General features: G+C 42.1%; 1 protein-coding gene across 1 annotated transcript in view; it reads left to right on the top strand.

Annotated features, from left to right (window-relative positions):
* The window catches only part of LOC310861249 (contactin-3-like), a 50,843-nt gene that overhangs the window by 13,376 nt on the left and 17,343 nt on the right, over nucleotides 1–20,124 (top strand). The window contains exons 8-14 of the mRNA XM_083768646.1: nucleotides 763–947; nucleotides 2,870–3,006; nucleotides 3,896–4,025; nucleotides 4,614–4,764; nucleotides 8,633–8,760; nucleotides 10,046–10,215; nucleotides 12,124–12,241. Coding sequence (XP_083624772.1) covers nucleotides 763–947; nucleotides 2,870–3,006; nucleotides 3,896–4,025; nucleotides 4,614–4,764; nucleotides 8,633–8,760; nucleotides 10,046–10,215; nucleotides 12,124–12,241 — 1,019 coding nt within the window. The remainder of the gene's footprint in view (nucleotides 1–762; nucleotides 948–2,869; nucleotides 3,007–3,895; nucleotides 4,026–4,613; nucleotides 4,765–8,632; nucleotides 8,761–10,045; nucleotides 10,216–12,123; nucleotides 12,242–20,124) is intronic.

Here is a 20,124-nt window from a genome sequence, read left to right as displayed (position 1 = left end):
TGATTAGACAGTTTTGTCAGAGCAGCAGTATTATTTGCTTAGGAATGAAACAAAAAGGGCAGGTATATGCTCCTGTATTTTAACATCAGTTATTATGGTGGTACTTGGAGAGCCAAATATTTTCTGAGGTGGTACTTCAGTATAAAAAGGTTGGGAAACAATTCCCCAGAGGACCCGAGATCCGCACGGGTCGGATCCGTGTTTTAGCAGAATCACACGGGTCGGAATCAGCCGTGTATCCCGTGGAACTAGGGGCTGTTTATCATTATGTGTAAGACCTAAGAAGCACTGTACTACTGTGTGTGTAGTCTGTGGAGTACCGTGACGCGCTGCACTGGTGAAAGAGAAACACAAGGAAGTGCTGTTTAACTTGTGCGATGTTTTAGGCTGGTTTAGGATCAGATTACTGCAGCCTTGCAGTGCAAAAAATGAACAAAAAAGAGCTACCCAATACATGGTTAGCGTAGGCTACCATACTGCTAGGAAACCAGCTGCCACTAACTGCCATGCTGATTTGAACTGAAAACACTGCCAGTGTATAATCATTGATTACTCGTCAGGGACAAAATTGTCATGGGTCCATCCGAGTTTGGTTTCCTTATTTGAAAATGTTTTCAGAATGGGCGGAATCAGATCAAATTTCACAGGGGCCATTTTCGGGGGCCATTTTCTTGGAGCTCTATTTCCTTCAGCCAGGGTCGTAAAGCTTTAAAGGGAATTTAAAGGAAGACTCAACTGAGATTTACTTCCCCTGTCTTCCAGCCCTGTCCCAGAGATCACCTGGAAGAGAGCCAACGGTGTTCCTTTCCCCAGCAAAGTCAAGATGAAGTACTCAAATGCCGTGCTGGAGATTCCCAGTTTCCAGCAGGATGACACAGGGGGCTATGAGTGTGTGGCTGAAAACAAGATGGGCAAGAACACAGCCACTGGCCGAATAGCCTTCTACGGTACTGTGATGCCCATGAAGTGGAACACCTACTGTACAGTACTACACTCACTGCACCTGTGTTATTGTTAAGATACTAGATATTTCAAAGGGTGGGCACATTTTATTTTGTACAGTACCTCGTTTTAAAACATTTTGTTATGTTGGTAGTTACACTTGTGATTGTGTGGCATAATAAAAACTAGAGCTGGCATGAGAAATTCATCAAATACACCAGTACGTTGTTTTATTCATTATATCACAAAAACAATGCAATTATGCCAAATTAACATAGTATACTACATACCGGTACTGTAGATACATTGCCAAAAAAAACCCCCAAAAAAACCAAATAACAAGATACATTTACAACACATGTACAACACACACAATGTAAAAGTAACAATAAAAGACCAAGGAATAAAATAACAAGTAAACCCACCCCTCCCTGGAGGATCAATCAACGATGTCACGAAAAGCAAAACACCATTGTATACCTGTGCAAAGTTACCACTACCGTGTAAGGGCAGCCTAAATCAAGCTTATCTGCAATGCGAGACCATACGACCATAATGTTTTTCGGCAACCATACTCCAAAATGAGGAAACCTTCAGACACTTCCGTCCCAAACCATAAATTATGAAAGAAGGTACCAAAAATATGTCATCGCAAAAAGTGCAGTTGGAACCAAACTGTGTCCCAGCCTTAGAGTATATATTAATAGAGACGGCAACCAGAGGAAACCCTGAGGCGAAATGGACATAGTGACCGCTGCATTGCAGCGCTGGGCCAAACACATGAACGTGCTGGTCCGTTGACTATCATTGTGCGCATGCAATGATAGTCAACGGCCAGGGCGTTCATGTGTTTGGCCCAATCAATCCCAGAATGCACTCTGTTCCTACCCGGAAGGAGGAGTGAAATCGCCTCATGCGCTTTTGAGCAACTTAATGGAGAAATCCGGTGCCGTCTCTATTAATATATACTCTAAGGTCCCAGCACACTAATTAGTCCATGTCATGCCTCCATAAAGTATCTAGAGATAGGGATCCATAATTTGATTCTAATACAAAAGCATATAGTGTGGATATGACCTCTCCATCGAATAAATGCAGGTTGTGCAGCCAGAGCAGCCTGAAAACAGAGTAGCTTGCCTTGCAGTGCCTTCTGTCTTGATGTTGCCAGGCCGGTCCATCTTAGATTCATCCAATTTGACAGTGGGGGAAAGCAACAACTGTCTCGAGCATTTATCTGCTTCAAATAAACTTTTTGTCTATTGGAGCCTCCCTGGCACATAGAGCGCATAAACACCAAGGTGTACTGACGCAACACACGGAAAGCTGTGCAAGGGCAAAAGAAATAATGCTCCATTCCCATTGAAAAGCATTAGCAGAATCCGCCGCATAGGCAGAATCAAAGTTCGGTGTGACTGTACCCTCATGTTAACACAATTGTAACCATTTTCTCATAAAGTCCTCAATCTTTTGCCGTACGTATGCAAAAGGCAAAAACTTGGGTTTGTTTGTGTAGTGGGCTGAGAAAGAGGTGAAGCTAATTATGCATAGTACCATGGCGGTGGGGTGATAGCTTAGTATCCATCATCACAGCTTCCTGCTCCCTGGTGCTTCGCACTGTAACATCTGGTGCTAATCTCGAATTGCCACAGGGTGGTGACACATTTAAGAGATGCAACTATATAAAAAAATAAAAACAAAGTGCTACCCTACATTCACTCCTCTCTATTTGCCAAGTGGGCAACTCTTTAAAGTAGAAAATGGCTCCTCCATCTCCTGACTCTTACGATCTGCATTGATTCAAACTGTCAGTCTGCAAACACCCTCCTCAGGCAGAATCACATTGGCTCCAACACATTCAGTGAGGGAGTCAGTCCATCCACCCGTCTCTCTCAGGCATATGAGTCTAATCTATGTGTGTTCCCTTTAGCCAAACCTCAGTGGATACAGACGATGAAGGACACGGCCCTGGCCATAGAAGAGAGGCTGTACTGGGAGTGTAAAGCCAATGGCAAGCCCAAGCCCTCCTACACGTGGCTGAAGAACGGCCAATCACTGGCCTTAGAGGTAAAAAATCACACCCGTGTGAAGTGAGGGGCGCTCTAATCACCGGACATCATTGTACATCATCATCAAGAATGGTGGTCCCTTATTGGCCAAGGGTTCCCGCCGACATACATTTGCTGATTTGCTCAGACACATATGATGTAAATTCTCCGTTCATTGTCAATCGCATTTTTAATGTTTGTTCAACACAAACATTAGAGCTGTATACTGGAGGGGCTAGCGCACCTCAAAAACACAAAGGTGTGTTCTCGTTTTATAATCACACACTCACGTTATATTTCATAGGCCTATATGTCGGCTCAATCTGTTTTTATTTTATTTTTTAAGACAGATCATTATAGCATGGAACAGATTTGTCATTTGGAGTACAAGGCACAGTGACATTAAATCCAGCAGGTGTGTGTGAGTCACACGTGTAAGTGCCTTGGTCGACGCGTGTCGTGAACGATGTGACTGAGCTTTTCTCTGTTCTACTCCTCCTCGGCGCGTTACAGCCAGAGTCTTGAGTGGATCAGTGAGTGCAGTGCCCAGGAGGCCACTATATTTCATCGGAATGGGGCCAGCGGTTGTTTTCATTATTCATGCTACATGGTCAAGCTTCTCCAGCTTGAGGGACAATGGGCTTAATCTACTGTGAAATGTACACAGTAGCAAGCATAACTCAGTTTCTGTCGTGTGGTATCTATCCTCTTTGTTTCTCAACTTGAGCACAACACTGATTCAACACTGATGTATAATATATGTAAGAGGAAACAATACAGAAATAATTCATTAAAGATAGACTTGGATAAAATAATTATATTCTAATTCCGCCAGAATTAAGTAGTGGTTGTAGTTGTAGTGTTTTAGAATTAAATTCAGTTGCATTCTATCCTCCTTGTCTTATCAGGAAAGGGTCCATATTGACGATGGAGTCCTCTCTGTGTCTGTCCTGATGCTCTCCGACACCGGAATGTACCAGTGTGTGGCCGAGAATAAACATGGCGTCATATATTTCAGCGCTGAGCTCATGGTTTTAGGTAAAATAGCCTTTTCTTATCTTCTGTGCAAATCCCAAAGTTGATGTAACCAAAGCATCGCAAAGGTCACCTTACTGTCATTCTAAAGGTTGTCTGGATTAATGGATAATGGGTTCCGTGAGATTGGTGTTGTGGGGTCAAACACATTTTATTTATTCATCCTGACCTGATATACCGATATACTTTTATGTAACCGCTGAAAAGGGCGAAGATGAGATGATAGATGAATGTTTGGTTTTCATAATGTTCTTCAAAGTTGAAGCCCTTCTCACTAAATGTGAATATCAGATATGAGTATGCCCATATTTTATGCAAACTGATAAAAAAAAGGTTACGGTTACTTTCATCCATGTAGAGTTTTGTCATAAATCGTTCTGGCTTATATATTTAAAATGACTTGCAAACAGTAGACTTCAGGGTGATTTCACTTTCGTTTCATTGTAAATCCCATTACAGATGTTTGAAAAATCTCTCTCCGCAGAACATTAAGAGTTGACAAGTTTCATCGACCTGGTTGTAACCTAGATCAAGTGTCCTGTGAGATTTGCAACGGTCCCCCTCTTAGGTCTGTTTGTTTCTTCCCATCAGCCTCGCCTCCAGACTTCACAGGGAACCTCCTGAGAGCTCTGCTCAAATCCAAAGCAGGCACCACGGTGACTTTGGAGTGTAAGCCCCAGGCCTATCCTCTTGCAAGCATTCTGTGGAAGAAAGGCAACTTGCCTGTTCACACCAATGACAGGTATTTAATTAAATACACTAAAGTTAACACTAGCAGTGATGATGAGCCGTTTTCAATGTACCCACGGGTGGTCATTCAAATGGGTCCGATGGAAATGTATTTGGTCTCCTATAATATAAGACTGTGTTTTGGGGGTTATAATAATAATTATGGTTGAATTCATGCATGTTGAAAATTTGCCAAACGTTTTAACTTAAAGGGATAGTTCAGATTTTTTTAAGTTAAGCTGTATGAAATACTTTCCATTAATATAGTGGTTGCAACTGTATTAATTGATTACCCGAGTCCCGTGGTGGGAGTTCTGCTCTGTTTTTTTTGTTTTTTTAAGATATTTTTTTTTGCGGCTTACGCCTTTATTGATTTTTTAAGGGATAGAAAGTAGGCTGACAGGAAACGGGAGAGAGATGGGGGGATGACATGCGGTAAAGGCCGTGTCGGGTCCGGGAGTCGAACCCGCGGCACACCGCGACTGGATCACCAGTCCGGTGCCCAGACCGTTACGCTACGGCCTGGGCCTCTGCTCTGGTTTTGGTGAAATATGAAGTAGCTCCATCATTTTGTGGGGGGCACAGGGGACCAAGCATTAAAAGTAAATTAATCCACAAAACTATCGTAATTTGTATTGTTGACCTATTTCTAAAATATTAGTGAAACTTTCGTTCATTTTCTACTAGTACAGCGGCTAACAGCCATATTGTGAGAGAACCTTTCACTCGTGGATACAAGCGTGAAATTTGGCATGAACATGCCTCTGGGTCACCTCTTTAACTTTTTCAACCGAGCCAACGCAAATTCCAAAATGGCGGCCATTTTTCAAGATGGCCGCCAAATAAAAAAAACCTTTTGTGGCGGTTCTGGACAACCGTGGGTGCGGCCGACTCGAGACCGGGCACTGCACTCCCTGTGGGTGTGTGGAACGTGTGTGTCGAATTTGAAGTCGGTGGGGCGAACGGTTCTCGGGTTACGTGGATTACAAATGTACACACGCACACAAAAATCGTGAAATATAGAAGATCATTGGAACGGTTGTTCGCTTAGTGATACAAGCGTGAAATTTGGCATGAACATGCCTCTGGGTCACCTCTTTAACTTTTTTAACCGAGCCAGCGAAAAATCCAATATGGCGGTCATTTTTCAAGATGGCCGCCAAATAAAAAAGGCCTTTTGTGGCGGTTCTGGACAACCGTGGGTGCGGCCGACTCGAGACCGGGCACTGCACTCCCTGTGGGTGTGTGGAACCTTGTGAAAGATTCTCGCACAATATGGCTCTAGCCACTTCAGTATGAAAAATAAAAATAAAAACAAAAAAATAAGAAAATAATATAAAGAATAAAAGAATATATATATATATATATATATATATATATATATATATATATATATATAAATAAATAAAAATCTATCTATCTATCTATAATGGTGACATTTTTCGTAAATTTTTTAAGAAATGTAGACATAGGCTAACATTTAGATGTGGCGGCCATCTTGAAATAGCACCGCCATATTGTATTATTGGATGGCTCGGTTAAAAAAGTTAAAGAGGTGACCCAGAGGCACCCACAGGGAGTGCAGTGCCCGGTCTCGAGTCGGCCGCACCCACGGTTGTCCAGAACAATGACCGCCATATTGGATTTTTCGCTGGCTCGGTTAAAAAAGTTAAAGAGGTGACCCAGAGGCATGTTCATGCCAAATTTCACACTTGTATAACCTTGTGAAAGATTCTCTCCCAATATGGCTCTAGCCACTTCAGTATGAAAAATAACAAAAATAACAAAAATAAATAAAAAATAATATAAAGAATTTAAAAAAAATTACACAAAAATTTACAAAAATTACAAAAACTATCTATCTATCCATCTATAATGGTGAATCTTTTCCTAAAATTTGTAAGAAATGTAGACATAGGCTAACATTTAGATGTGGCGGCCATCTTGAAGTTAAAGAGGTGACCCAGAGGCATGTTCATGCCAAATTTCACGCTTGTATGAGTGAAAGATCGTTCCTATTATCTGCTGTACTATACCCCTCTATCACACGGAACTATGTTTTTTGTGTCCATATCACTACACCCCAAAAATTGTTCCATGTGATAGAGGGGTCAAAGTTGAACAAAAGTTGCACTAATATTTTAGAAATAGGTCAACAATACAAATGACGTTAGTTTTGTAAATTAATTTACTTTTACTGCATGGCACCAGTGCCCCCCACAAAATGACCAGAACTACTTAATATTGACCAAAACCAGAGCAGAACTCCCACCACGGGACTCGGGCAATCAATGAATACAGTTGCAACCACTATAATAATGGCAAGTATTTCATACAGCTTAAGTTAAAAAAATCTGAACTATCCCTTTAAACATAAAAGAAAACTATACAAATGTCACATCATCTGATCTAAAGTTTAATTCAAATAATAATATATAATACACATATAATATATATTAGGTCATTATCTGTATGTTGAAAAGTGTTAGGCCTCATTCACACGTATCAAACACCAATCAAGCAAATGTTTGGTCGTTTTTTTGTTTTTTTGGGCCACCACAATGCTTTTCCAATCGGAGGCAAAAAATGGTGTGACTCTTGATCAAAATCAGAATTATTTTTGCCATTTATGTGCACATACACAAAGGTTGTCTTCAAAAGGTTGGTTCATTACATTTAATAACAATAATATAGATTAGAAACATTTATAACTAGATAAAGTGCCAATCGGCACAGGTCTCCACCAGGATTCTTCCTCAGCCTAGTGGGAATATGCGTGCACAGTTTCATCGCAATCGGACGCTGCGTTGAGGAGTTGTGGCCATTTGCTACTCCTGAAAACTGTAGGAGGCAATCGTGGCCAATCAGGATGGAATATGAGAAATCAAACAAACATGTCTTGATCACATGACTATGGAGATCATGTGTACCGATTTGCGTGAAATTTGGATAAAATGTGAAGGAGTAATAATAGAAAATGTGTTTTACATATGTCGGCCTCCTGGTGGCGCTATAAAGAGCAGATGTGAAAAATTCCAGGCAAAGGTTTTTCCTTGGCCTCTAGGGAGTTGGCATACAAAGTTATCCACAGATCCGTGCAGTTAGAGGTAAAAACACTTTTGGGCCAGTTATAGCGCCACCTTGAGGCTGAGTTGAAATTGTTCATGTGGCATTTCGTCCTCGGCCTAGTGGGAATGTGGGTGCACAATTTCACGGAAATCACGCGATGTGTTCATGATTTGCAGCATTTTGTTTGAAACTGAGCACTCCTGTGAATTTTGGAAGCCAATCTTAACCAATCAGGATGGAGTCTGAGAAATCTGAAAGACCGGTTTGGTTGAATGGCTCTAGAGAGACTGTGTACCAATTTGCGTGATGTTTGGACACAATCTGTAGGTGTACTGTGCAAAAACTTGTTTTGCACAAAGCGGCCTCCTGGTGGCGCTATAACAGGCCGTTCTGGAAAGTTTGGGGCAGAGGTTCATGGTTGGCATCGACCGGGTTAACGGTGGCCGAGATTAGCTGCTCACGGACGGACGGACGGACACACGGACGGACGGACACACGGACGGACGGAGTGCAAAACATACTCTCCCCCATGCCTTCGGCTGGTGGAGACAATTACACATTATAGTTACACAACATAAAAAATATGATATGATGTGCAATATACAATGTAAACTAGAGGTTTAAATAGCAACATTTACAAAAGACATTATGTCTATATCACAATCATGGCAGGATGCAACGCTCTGCTGCAAATGCAGCAGCCAAAATGATCTAGCTTGGAAATCATCTTATGTAATGCATTTTTTACATTAAACATAAATGTCAAAGCTTGGAAAATCTAAAACAGTACCTCTGTGCCTGGGCTTTTATAGGGTAACGCTTTCATCTGATGGAACTTTGAGATTGGCTAATGTGACCAAGTCTGATGCAGGCAGCTATAACTGCTTTGCAAGGAATCGCTTTGGGATGTCTAGTACAACAGGGCGACTCCTCGTTACAGGTAAGTTTGTTACTCTCAAATTCCCTAATGTTCATGAGATCGATACACGTTCTAAGAAAGCTTTATAGCGAGCTATAGATTGTCAGGAAAAGGGCAACTATAGCACTTCTAGAGGATGTGAGTCAATAACTGGTGGGTGGAAAACAAACCAAACAAGTCTTTTCTTTGAGAAGTGTTTCGAGGAATGTCAAAACCTCTGAAAGCCTCTGCCCAAGAGGCTAAAGTCTATGCATAGTAATCGACTGCCTCTTTTGATTTTAGTTTCGTTATATAGAGTGAGTCACCCCAATGGAGTATTAATTTGCAAACTTCTAAGAAGTTTTTATTCCTATACTTCTGTCTGGGTTTATTTTTTTGCTTTTTTCTGTTTTGTCTGACTACATCTGGCAGTGGGTGCAATCATGTCTTTCAAAGGTCTTTCTGAAACAACGCAGATCATTGTTTTCCTTGAAGCAGTTGAAAGCAACCAATTTACTGCAACAAATGAAGGCACCGGGAGTGGAAGTGAAGAGTTTTTTTTATTGTTTTTTGAAGTGTGTTTCTGTTTGCAGGTTTCTTATTTGTTTCATTAATGTGTTGAGGATTACATGTGCTAACTAAAGTGGTTTTCAAGGACATTATACAGTCAGTATCACAGTGGCCTGACCATTGATTATTAATGCTTTAAGAACTGAAGGGACACAATTGGCATGTAATTCATTTAAGCCCTGGCACTTAATTTCAGGTGAGACAGGTGTCTTTGTGTTGTGGATTCTCTATTTGATTCAGGCAAATTAATTATCTTGACTTTTGAAGCGCAGCACGGTTCGGCCAAACAATAGGTTTAGTTCTCTTCACACAGTGCCCCTCATTTTGGTTTAGTTCTCTTCACACAGTGCCCCTCATTTTCGTTGGGCGTGTGTGCAGTAGCCCCTGTCGTGCCAGCAACTGTTTTATCTGATTCTCAGTTCATTGTAATTGCTCTCAGGATTACAGAAGATTAAGCTAGCTGTGTTATGAATATTAGGCCATATTAGGTACTTGACTTAAGCCTTCATGATACCCCACTCACTTTACATAATGTTGGCCTGGATAGGACGTTGTCTGCCACGGTAAATTCATCTGTTCCAACAAGCAGTTATTCATTGGAACCTGCAAAACAGGCAGCATACATGATATATGGTACATGATTGACTACCCGTTACCCTGCAATGAAGTCTTTCTTGTGCTTGGTGAGATAGTGAGATAGATAGGATAGTCATTTTCTGAGTGACTGGGTTGCTGTCCATGTGTTTATGTGGGGCAGAGCCAACCAGAATCACCCAGGGTCCAGCAGACATGGAGATCATCGTGGGCGAGAGCATCGTTTTACCCTGTCAGGTTGCCAGTGACCCTGTTCTCGACGTGTCCTTCTCCTGGGCCTTCAATGGACAGCTCATCACCAAGGGAGACAGACACTTTGAGCTAGTGGGAGGGGTGAGTGACCTGCAGGCGTAATTCTTCAAAATGTGTGAATGGGCAGTTGGCACCTCATTCCATCTCGCTTCACTCATTCCAGTTCTGACTTAAAGGGCACTTGGTTTTGTGTTTCTTGGAGGGGCTTACGATGTCTATATTCTTGACTACTGTAGTTGTAACACTTGCCTTATTTTTCATTATTGTATTGTCATTTTGGCCATTATCATTACCTGCTGTCACTCCGTGGGGATGAGAAAATGTTGTAGCAAGGAACTGCTATGGGATCAATAGATCAGTTTGTAGTTTTATTGATGAAAACTTGGCCTGAGTTATTGTTGTAAAAAAAGAAATACACATGCCACTCGGGAGTGTACTATATAGTACAGGTTATTTTATTTTGGCTTCTAAAATCAGGTTGTCATATCATTCCACTTTGCAGTAAAGCTCAGCTCTCTCAGGCACACTAACTTTTGGTTAACTTGGTTGCTTAATTTGATTGCAGCTTTACCAGGATCACAGCTCATGAAAGAGAGTCCTGAAGTGCTACAAAACACTTAGCATGATCTTGAAACACCCTCACGCTCTTAGAGATGACTCCATTCTGCATGCATGTGTGACTGTCAGTGTTCTTATCTGAAATGAGATTCTCTCCTCGGAAATGCTATAATGTCCCCAGTCCAAAGAGATTATCAACTTAACTTTGCTGCTTCAAGGAATTAATTTACATAATTAAGCCAAGTCATCCCCACCACCACACTCTTTTCCATGGCACTGCCAAGACAAGGATTTCACCATTAATTTACTGTTTTCTGCTGATGGGTTTCTTTCTGTTCAGATGCGAATTTAGAGGGCCTCTTGTTTTTCCTTCCTAGCAGAAAAAAACCCAGCCTACAGAGTGCAGAAGCAAACAGAAACGGTTGATTTTGTATAGCTCCTCACAACAGGTTTGAAGGTCACAATAATTAGTAATATCTGCAGCATTGTCGGAGACAAATTCCATTTAGTTGCATTTGTACTGTAGAACTTATGTGACCTCTAGGTGTCATTCTTTCCATCTCAGTTAGATTGAATGTTCTGCTGCAATAACAGTTTTGGACAATATGACGACAATATGCAGTTTTACAGTTTCAACTGCAAAAGCATATAAGTTGCATTAAACAATATCTTCCCCCATTATCATTTGCACATCATGCCTACAAAAGCCTTTAGCTTTTTTTTTTTTTTTTTAGCTGTTCTGGTCTCATTATATTGTTTGCTACCTGCAATCCTTTATAAGCTGTTAGAGTCAGATCTGTCTCAAATGAATTCATGCACGTGATTAACAAATGTATTTCGGTATTTACAGTACCGTAGTATAAATGACTCTCTCCACAAACATATTTTCAATGCACAAAATATATTTGTTGAAGCATAGAAACAAAGAAATTCCATATTCCACAAACAGGTTTATTAAAACATTTTATTTCTGACACACGCTCGCACACTCGCTCGCACGCACGCACTCGTGTGCACACACACACACACACACACACACACACACACACACACACACACACACACACACACACACACACACACACACACACACACACACACACACACACACACACAGTCTTTATATAAATATAACAACATCCTAATATGTTTTTGATGAAAACATTTTTGAATACATAGGCCTATTTGTATTTATATGCACATTTATTTAAAATAATACATGTGCAATAGAAATCCAGTAGACATTTGTATGCAATAATGAATATATTTATGTGCATCAAACAGTTTTTGGAGAGTCAGTATTTCAGTATAAATACTGAAATACATTTGTGAATCCACTGCACACAAATCCATTCATTCATTTTCAGTCTATAGTCAGAAGGCCTGTTATACCATGCCATGCTTCTCAATCCCTTAATTCTTTCTTGACAGAGAACAGCAGGGGATCTCATGATCAGGAACATTCAGCTAAACCACGCTGGCAAATACATCTGTGTAGTGGATACTGACGTAGAAAGCCTGTCAGCAGTGGCCGTATTGATTGTTAAAGGTAAGAAAACCTCCTTCGCTCCACACACTACAACTGGGCACATGGCCAGCATCATTTGGGGGAATTGCTCCCGAAAAATAATGTAATGGGTGGTAACAATAGAAGGGATATTTAGCCAAAAACAAATTCATAAAGAGATGGCTTTCATCTAATCTATTATTATCTCCACTGTTCACCCGTCTGTCTGTGTGTCGTTCCGCAAATTAATCTTACGAATCGCTAGGCCAATCAGCATCATATTTGTTGTGCGTTCTCTCCACGCTGACAGCTGGCCAAAGCTGGTTAAATTCCTGAATATCTATCTGATCAGTCAATAACACCTATGCCATTTTTGTGAATTAATAATCACAGAGCAATTATCCATCCAGGGTATGGAATATGCATCCCATGAGGCTATGGACTGGTAGCCAATCAGGCACCCATACGTTCAGCTTATGGGATCCGTACGACTAACTACAGCATGGGATTGTGGGAATTATGCAATTATTTATTGATTTGTGTAAATTTTGTCTCATAATGTGGGCACAGATCTACAGCAATATTCAAATAGTCTCTTTCTGTTGGCTATTAACTGCTACTTCTATGATCTGATCACTCGGTACCAAACAATGCACGCCCACAACAAATGTTCCTGACCTGGTGGAGACCTGTGCTCCAAGGAGCACTTTTTCCTAGTTCTCTACAATGAGCCCCAAGGCATGTAATGCTGGTTGTGGCACGCTCTCGATACAAGTGAACTTGCACACAGTTGGAGCAATAGTCTGAAGGTTTCAAAACATGAATTGCTGCCTAAAATTCATATCTTAAGGGGAATCACTCGGGACACCAAAAGCATTGAAAGGACCAGTGATGTCAGTAACCACGGTTCCTGAAGCCCAATTCACACAGTGTAAATTAGGCATCAGACAGAGGAAAACGGAAGTTACTGCATTAACTGCTTGCTCACTAGCACACTAGCTGCTGATAAATGGTAGCTGATTTTTTTTTCTCGAAAAACGCGTCCAGTCTGCAACCTGGACCTTCACAGTGCTAATCCTACAATTCTAAGCACAGGGGAATATGTTGACTGTATAGCCTACGGTTATAGGCCTGTGTAAAGTGAGCGGTGCAATTATACATTTATTGTTATAGTTACTGTACTGTACTGTGGTCTGTATACTGTATTGTAGTGCACTGTGCTCTCTACTGTAGTGTACTCTACTGGCCACTTTAGGTGGTACAGCTTTCCGTGCTTAGACATACTGTGCATACAGACACATGGACAGACATACGGTCACACATAGCTCCGTAATGGAGCGGAGGCACCGCTAAAAAATTGAGGCAGAGGTTCTTCCTTGGCCTACTAATGTGCATGCAAAGTCTCACGCTGATCGGTCAAACGGTACCAGAGATTAGCTGTTCACGGACACACAAGGGGGGCGGACAGTGGCAAAAATATAGTCTTTGGCCTTCGGCCCTCTGGCCTCCGGAGACAAACCATCAGATTTTTATGGCTGTAACAATGATGCAAAATCTGTGAATCCTGAATTTCATCAGACTTTGCCAATTTGAGGCCCAGTTATTACCCGTTGATTGATTAATAATTGCCTGATTGTATTAAAAAGTTAATCTCAAGGCAGCACTTTAATTTACCAAATGCATTAGCTTATTGTTGTTGTACTTGTAAACTCAATCGCACAACAGTGTCGCTTGCCAAACCGATTGGCTCTACAAGCTAACAACGCATCAACGCATTTGTTAGCTCTTAGATCCATTACTGGAGTCATTTGACCTGTGCAGCAATGTTTATTTTTTTAAGCCCAAACCAATGGGTCGAGACTCGAGACGCAACAAAAGGGTTTTAGCGTTCGTCCCAGAGGTGTGATATGTCCTGTTGTACGTCGGCGCATGGTGGCACATGTCGACCAAAGTAATTCAATTGGTTCAGTTCAATGGTTGCTTGAAATGACATGCGCCTGCCCTACATGCGTCTACTACTCTACTCGCAACCGCTTTGTTGCAAGGAGTTGCATGGTGACCCATTGGTGTGGTTTGGGCTTCTATGATATTTGTTTTTGGAGTTTGGACTTTAATCACTTGAACCCTAGCGTAGTAGCGTCCCTATTCAGGGGTGAACATTTGGTGAAAATAGCAGATCTACAAACTCACAAATCACAATGCATCACGTGTCACAACGTGGCGAACATTTGGTGAAAATTGCAGATCTACAAACTCACAATGCATCACATGTAATAACGTGTCTGTCCATGTTAGTGAAAACGGAATCGTGCCTATCAAATAGAATATCAATTATTTGTATAGCCTACAGTCAGGCCCTGATTAACGTATTGGCTCACAGGGCTGCAGCCCAGGGCACAAGGCTCTCGGGAGTACACATCGTCCAGGCAGCGGCTGCCTCGTGTGTGTGTGTGTGTGTGTGTGTGTGTGTGTGTGTGTGTGTGTGTGTGTGTGTGTGTGTGCGTGTGCGTGTGCGTGTGCGTGTGCGTGTGCGTGTGCGTGTGCGTGTGCGTGCGTGCGTGCGTGCGCGCGCGCGTGTGTGTGTGTGTGTGTGTGTGTGCGTGTGCGTGTGCGTGTGCGTGTGCGTGTGCGTGTGCGTGCGTGCGTGCGTGCGCGCGCGCGTGTGTGTGTGTGTGTGTGTGTGTGTGTGTGTGTGTCAACAACAAAGAATAAGGCTTCAGCACACTCTGACATAGGCTAATGATGACTTTGGAAGACAGCATTATTGTGCATGTTGGAACTGTGTACTGTGTTCAGTTTAAAAATGTAGTGTACAAGAAGTTGATCTGGAGCTGCTTTGAGCTTGCTGGCCTTCGAGATCCAGATTATAAAACCTAGGCTACTGAAAAACACAATTATTTCAATGGCAGTGTGGATGGAGAGAGAGGATTTTTGTGCAACTAAGCAACAGCAAGCAATGGGTGCGGAAGAGGGGTGGGATCACGTCTGGGACTTGACAAAAAGTCAAGCAATTCATTAAATATGAACTAAATCATTCTGCCAACATTAAGCCATTAATAAACACGCCAGACAATAGAACACAGCAATCAAGTTACAGCAGAACTCCAGTATGTTTCTGCCAGTCAGTAGGCCTCGTTAAAAAGAAGCAGATATTATGTTCTGAAGTACATGAGCTAACCAGCTGAATTTCCATTTAAGTTCATTAGCTACCGCAATTAATGTTACACAATCAATTTCAAATCAGTAACTTAGCAGCATAGCTAATAAAAAAGGATCAAAAGAACAGCGCCTGCATAAGGAACAAAGAAACACAATTTGTTTTTAATAACCTGTTTTCTGACGTCTTGCTGCAATCAGAATCACATATGCAATGCACACAAGTACAAGCAATGTGCAATGCATTCAAGGTACTCCATAAAATGAACAGATTGATCACATAACCTAACAAGTGATCATGGGATACCCACCGTTTCTTTGTCATAGCGCTGCCTGATAAATTCATCGTGCAGTTACTGTCACTGTTCAGCAAACCATCGGACATCATTTACATTTCATTCATAAAAATGCTTGCGCTTTTGTAGTGTAGTGTAGTGTAAACCGATCTCTGTTTACTCCAACAGGCATTTATACACGCACTGGCAGGGCTCTAGTTCTGAGCTCTCAAGTAAGACAACCTGTATGTCTATATCAGTCAACGTAAAAGCAGATAACCACCTTAAATCATTACCATCCAGTAGGCTTACTGTACCTTGACCTTTATCTAACCCAGTGGTTCCCAAACTTTTTAGCAATGTTTCTCGGTGGCGGCGGTGGCTCAGATAGAGTGGCTGGATGGTAACCGCAAGGTTGCTAGTTTAAACCCGGGCTCCCCCAGAGTTAGTGTCGAAGTGTCCTTGAGCAAGACACTGAACCCCTAATTGCTGTTGAAGTGCTGGTTGGTGCCTTGCATGGTTTCCGCCGCCATCAGTGTATGAATGTGTGTGTGAATGGGTGAATGTAATGCACAAGCTATGTAAAGCGCCTTGGATAAAGGCGCTACATAAATGGTAAAACCATTTACCATTTACCATTCTTGCAGGGTCGATAGGCTAAGTGGCTTAGAAAATCACACAAATCTGTTAATTGTCATATGAGGTGAGGGATGATTTCTGTGTCATGTTTTGAAAAGGTTGGATCTATATCTGTATCTGTATCAGTGGCCAAACTTGGTTTGTTGATGTCCTTGTATGAAAATCCCAATAAGCACTGCCTTTAAAAATCAAATTACATATCAAGGCTGTGTAGTTAGATTGTTTTGACCTAGTGTTTACTAATGTTCTGAACTTCTATCATTGGATGTCACATGGTGTAATACTAATACTGCCTGCTCTTGAGTCGTGACTGACTGCTGCCCTTAATACCATTCATTTGGACAAAGTGGCTGGAAATTTCAGGTTGCAAAGCTTAAGGCTGGAAGGTTAACAACGGCTGATTGCAAGCCCAACACTTTCAGCAAATTGACAGTGTAAGAGAGTGGTTTAGACATTGCATTCCAGAATACTATACTACAGTATACAATTGTGTCCGAGACCTTTTTAGAGATAAGGTGAAACAGCAAGTAATTAGATGTGGCCTACTCGGGAACTATGAAGTCGGGAACGATGCAAGTTGGGAATGCATGTTCAACCCATCCAACTTCAACCGCTTATCCGTAGTCGTGTCGCGGAGGCAACAGCTCCACCAGAGAGCTCCAGACTTCCCTCTCCAGAGAAACATTAGTGACTTCCGCCTCGGGGATCCCGAGACGTCCAAGGCCAGTGAGTCGATGTGTTTCCTCCAACTGCGCCTTGGTCTGCTCCCAGTGGGAAGTGCTTCGAGGACCTCCCTAGGGAGACACCCGAGAGACATCCTAACCAGAACCAGCCCGAACCACCTAAACTTGCTCCTTTCCAGGCGAAGAAGCAGCGACTCTACTCCGAGTCTCTCTCGCATTAATTAACTTCTCACACTATCTCTAAGGGAGATGCCAGCCACCCGTCGAAGAAAACTAATTTTGGCCGCTTGTATTCGCCCTTATTCTTTCGGTCATGACCCACAATTCATGACCATAGGTGAGAGTAGGAACGAAGATTGCTTGGTAGACAGAGAGCTTTGCCTTCTGGCTCAACTCTCTTGAACCACTTGAAACCATTGTCACTGCACCCATGTACCCATCTGTCTCTCTGTACCCTTTCTGCCTATATATGGAGAATTCTGTAGCTTATAGACAAATCCACAGAGGGGTGCCCTGGGCGCGGGCATTACTGAGGTGTAATCCATGGAGCAGGTGCTCCGTAGGCCAGGTGTGGCTAATCAGTGCTGCTGTGCTTAATTGCGAACGCAGTGAGCCACTTACTATGACAGCAAGGGCTGAATGTCTGTCTGTGTGTGTGTCTGTGTGTGTGTCTGTCCCGCTGTTACACCACCCACCCGCCACCAGAGGGCGCAGCTGTAGCACACACACACACACGGCGCAGCTGTAGCACACACACACACACACACACACACACACACACACACACACACAACCACACACACACGAGCTGCGTTCGCTCCCCGCGTTTGCGCGTCTTACTTGTGGTACACCTCAGTAATGGCCGCACCCAGGCAACCCTCTGTGGATTTGTCTATTCTCTGTCTTTCTGTGTCCCTTTATGTCCATATATTGAGAATTCTGTATCTCATTGTCTGTCTGTCTGTGTCCCTCTATGCCCATATATGGAGAGCTCTGTATCTGTCTGCCATTGTCACTTTTATTCCCATATATGGATATCACAGATGTCATCAGTATATGCCATTTCTGACCCGGATCTCCAATACTGTATGTTATGATTAATCTTTGACCCGAATTCAGCCTAATGATATTGCAGGATTCTAGAAATGAATTTGGATTTGTTACACAACGTGCCTAGCAGATATGAAAACGAGGAACAGACAGAACGAGCAGGAACAGAGCTAGCCTGGTTAATAAACCAGACTAATATCGCACGGATCCGCGGGATATTAGTCTGGGGAGGCTCAGCTTGGATTTCATTTTCAGGGAAATATTTTCTCTTTGACGCAATTGGTCAGAGCTACTGTCAGTCAAAGGTCTCAAGCATTGAACGTCACTGTACCAAAGCCCGCCCATATTGCATACCGTGTCCCTATTGGAGGCCACATTCTCTGGAGTAGGAAATGGGCGTAAAATTGAGCCTCTCCAGACCGAAATCCGCCGGTAGGCAATTTATTTTTGCCAACGGCTGATTCGGTCTGGTTTATTAACCAGGCTAGAACAGAGCATGCATCTCATATCATTGTGCACAGTCAGTCAGTCTCTCTGATACAATAGTTGCCCATGATCATATCGTGGATATGGATATCAATATGCTTACATAGATGATTGTTTCACACTGGGTCAACCGCCTTCACACTGGGCACCGCACTCCCTCAGCGTCAGCAATACACGCTCAGAGTTTAAAGTCGGTCAGGGGGTTCTCGAGATTCAGGAAGGACAGCTACACAGGTTGCATGAATTTATAGGATGTTTGAATTCCATAATTGCAAACCATGAAATCACGTTTTGGATGATTAATATTATTATATTAATAATGATGCACTACAATAAAAACTCTGTCCATTTAAATTACAGATTATTTTAGCACCCCAAGACACTGGCAAAGCCTTCTTGCTACTGCCAAGGAAATATAATTAAGAGGATAAGGAATTGATCCTTGATTGTGTTTTTCATTAATATGTATTAATGAGGCCAATGTATATTCTTTTTTTATCAAGAGCTACTAATGGGTTTTACACAGATCAATATCTTGAAATAAAGGCTCATCTTTATACACACATATACAAGGCTTCCACAAACAAAGATTATGAGCATCGCCATCTAGTGATATTTAATCATCTTAATTAGCCATGTACTCAGTATAATAGATAGAAATCCATAAAAGAACCTTTAAGGAGTGTTAATGTAACTCTGACACGTACAGGTCCATTTTTACCTGCCCTATTTAGTTGGGGTGGGACGATTCACTTAACGATTGCATAATTATATTGCCATTCTGTGAGTTACTTTTGCTTTTGTTTTTATACTACAACATTTTAAAACAATTATAAACCATGAGAAGTTGAATCATACACTTCAATGCAGCCATTTACTGTGTACTGTACGTGTGAACCTACAGTACCTACAGTAGGTGCATCTTAATCCCAATAATGTGCTGCCTAAATAGTGTGTTTGTGCTCTGCCTTTATAGTTATGGCTCATTGCGTTCACAACTAGAAATGTGTACTCCTCTGATATGAGCACAGGTCTACGCCAGGCCAGGTTGCCTACCCAGGGCCCGCAAACTTTGGTCATAGGCACTTGGAATGCAATCAGAAAAATCAAACGTATACATGTTGATCACAGGACCCCAATGATAATGTATACCGATTTGTGTGAGTTTTGGACAAAATCTGTTGTAATAGTAGCAAAAAGTGAGTTTTGAAGAAAACGCACTATGGCAAAAAATGTAATCTGGCACAAACAGGACCTGTAATTTGTGCCATGATCCAAGGAATCCAGGGGAAAAAAGATTTTGATGTATGACCTCAGAGTTATAGGACAAAACGTGAATCGTAGAACTGTAGGGTGGCATTTCTTTCTTGGTCTAGTGGGAATGTGCATGCAACGTTTCACGGTAATCGGACGCTGTGTTCATGATTTGGGGCAATTTGTTCAAAACAGGCCACTCTTGCAAACTTAAGAAGCCAATCTTAGCCAATCAGGATGGAATATGAAAAACTAATGTGATAAATGTGAGAAGTTTTTACTCCTTCCAATGAGTATGCATGCAAAGTTTCATGCCGATCGGTCCAACGGTGCCGGAGATTAGCTGCTGACGGATGGACAGGGCCTTCGGCCTGGCGAACAT

The sequence above is a fragment of the Protomyctophum parallelum genome, assembly GCF_964188405.1.
Source record: "Protomyctophum parallelum genome assembly, chromosome: 7".
NCBI lineage: Eukaryota > Metazoa > Chordata > Actinopteri > Myctophiformes > Myctophidae > Protomyctophum > Protomyctophum parallelum.
This window is presented reverse-complemented; position numbering and strand designations above follow the sequence as displayed.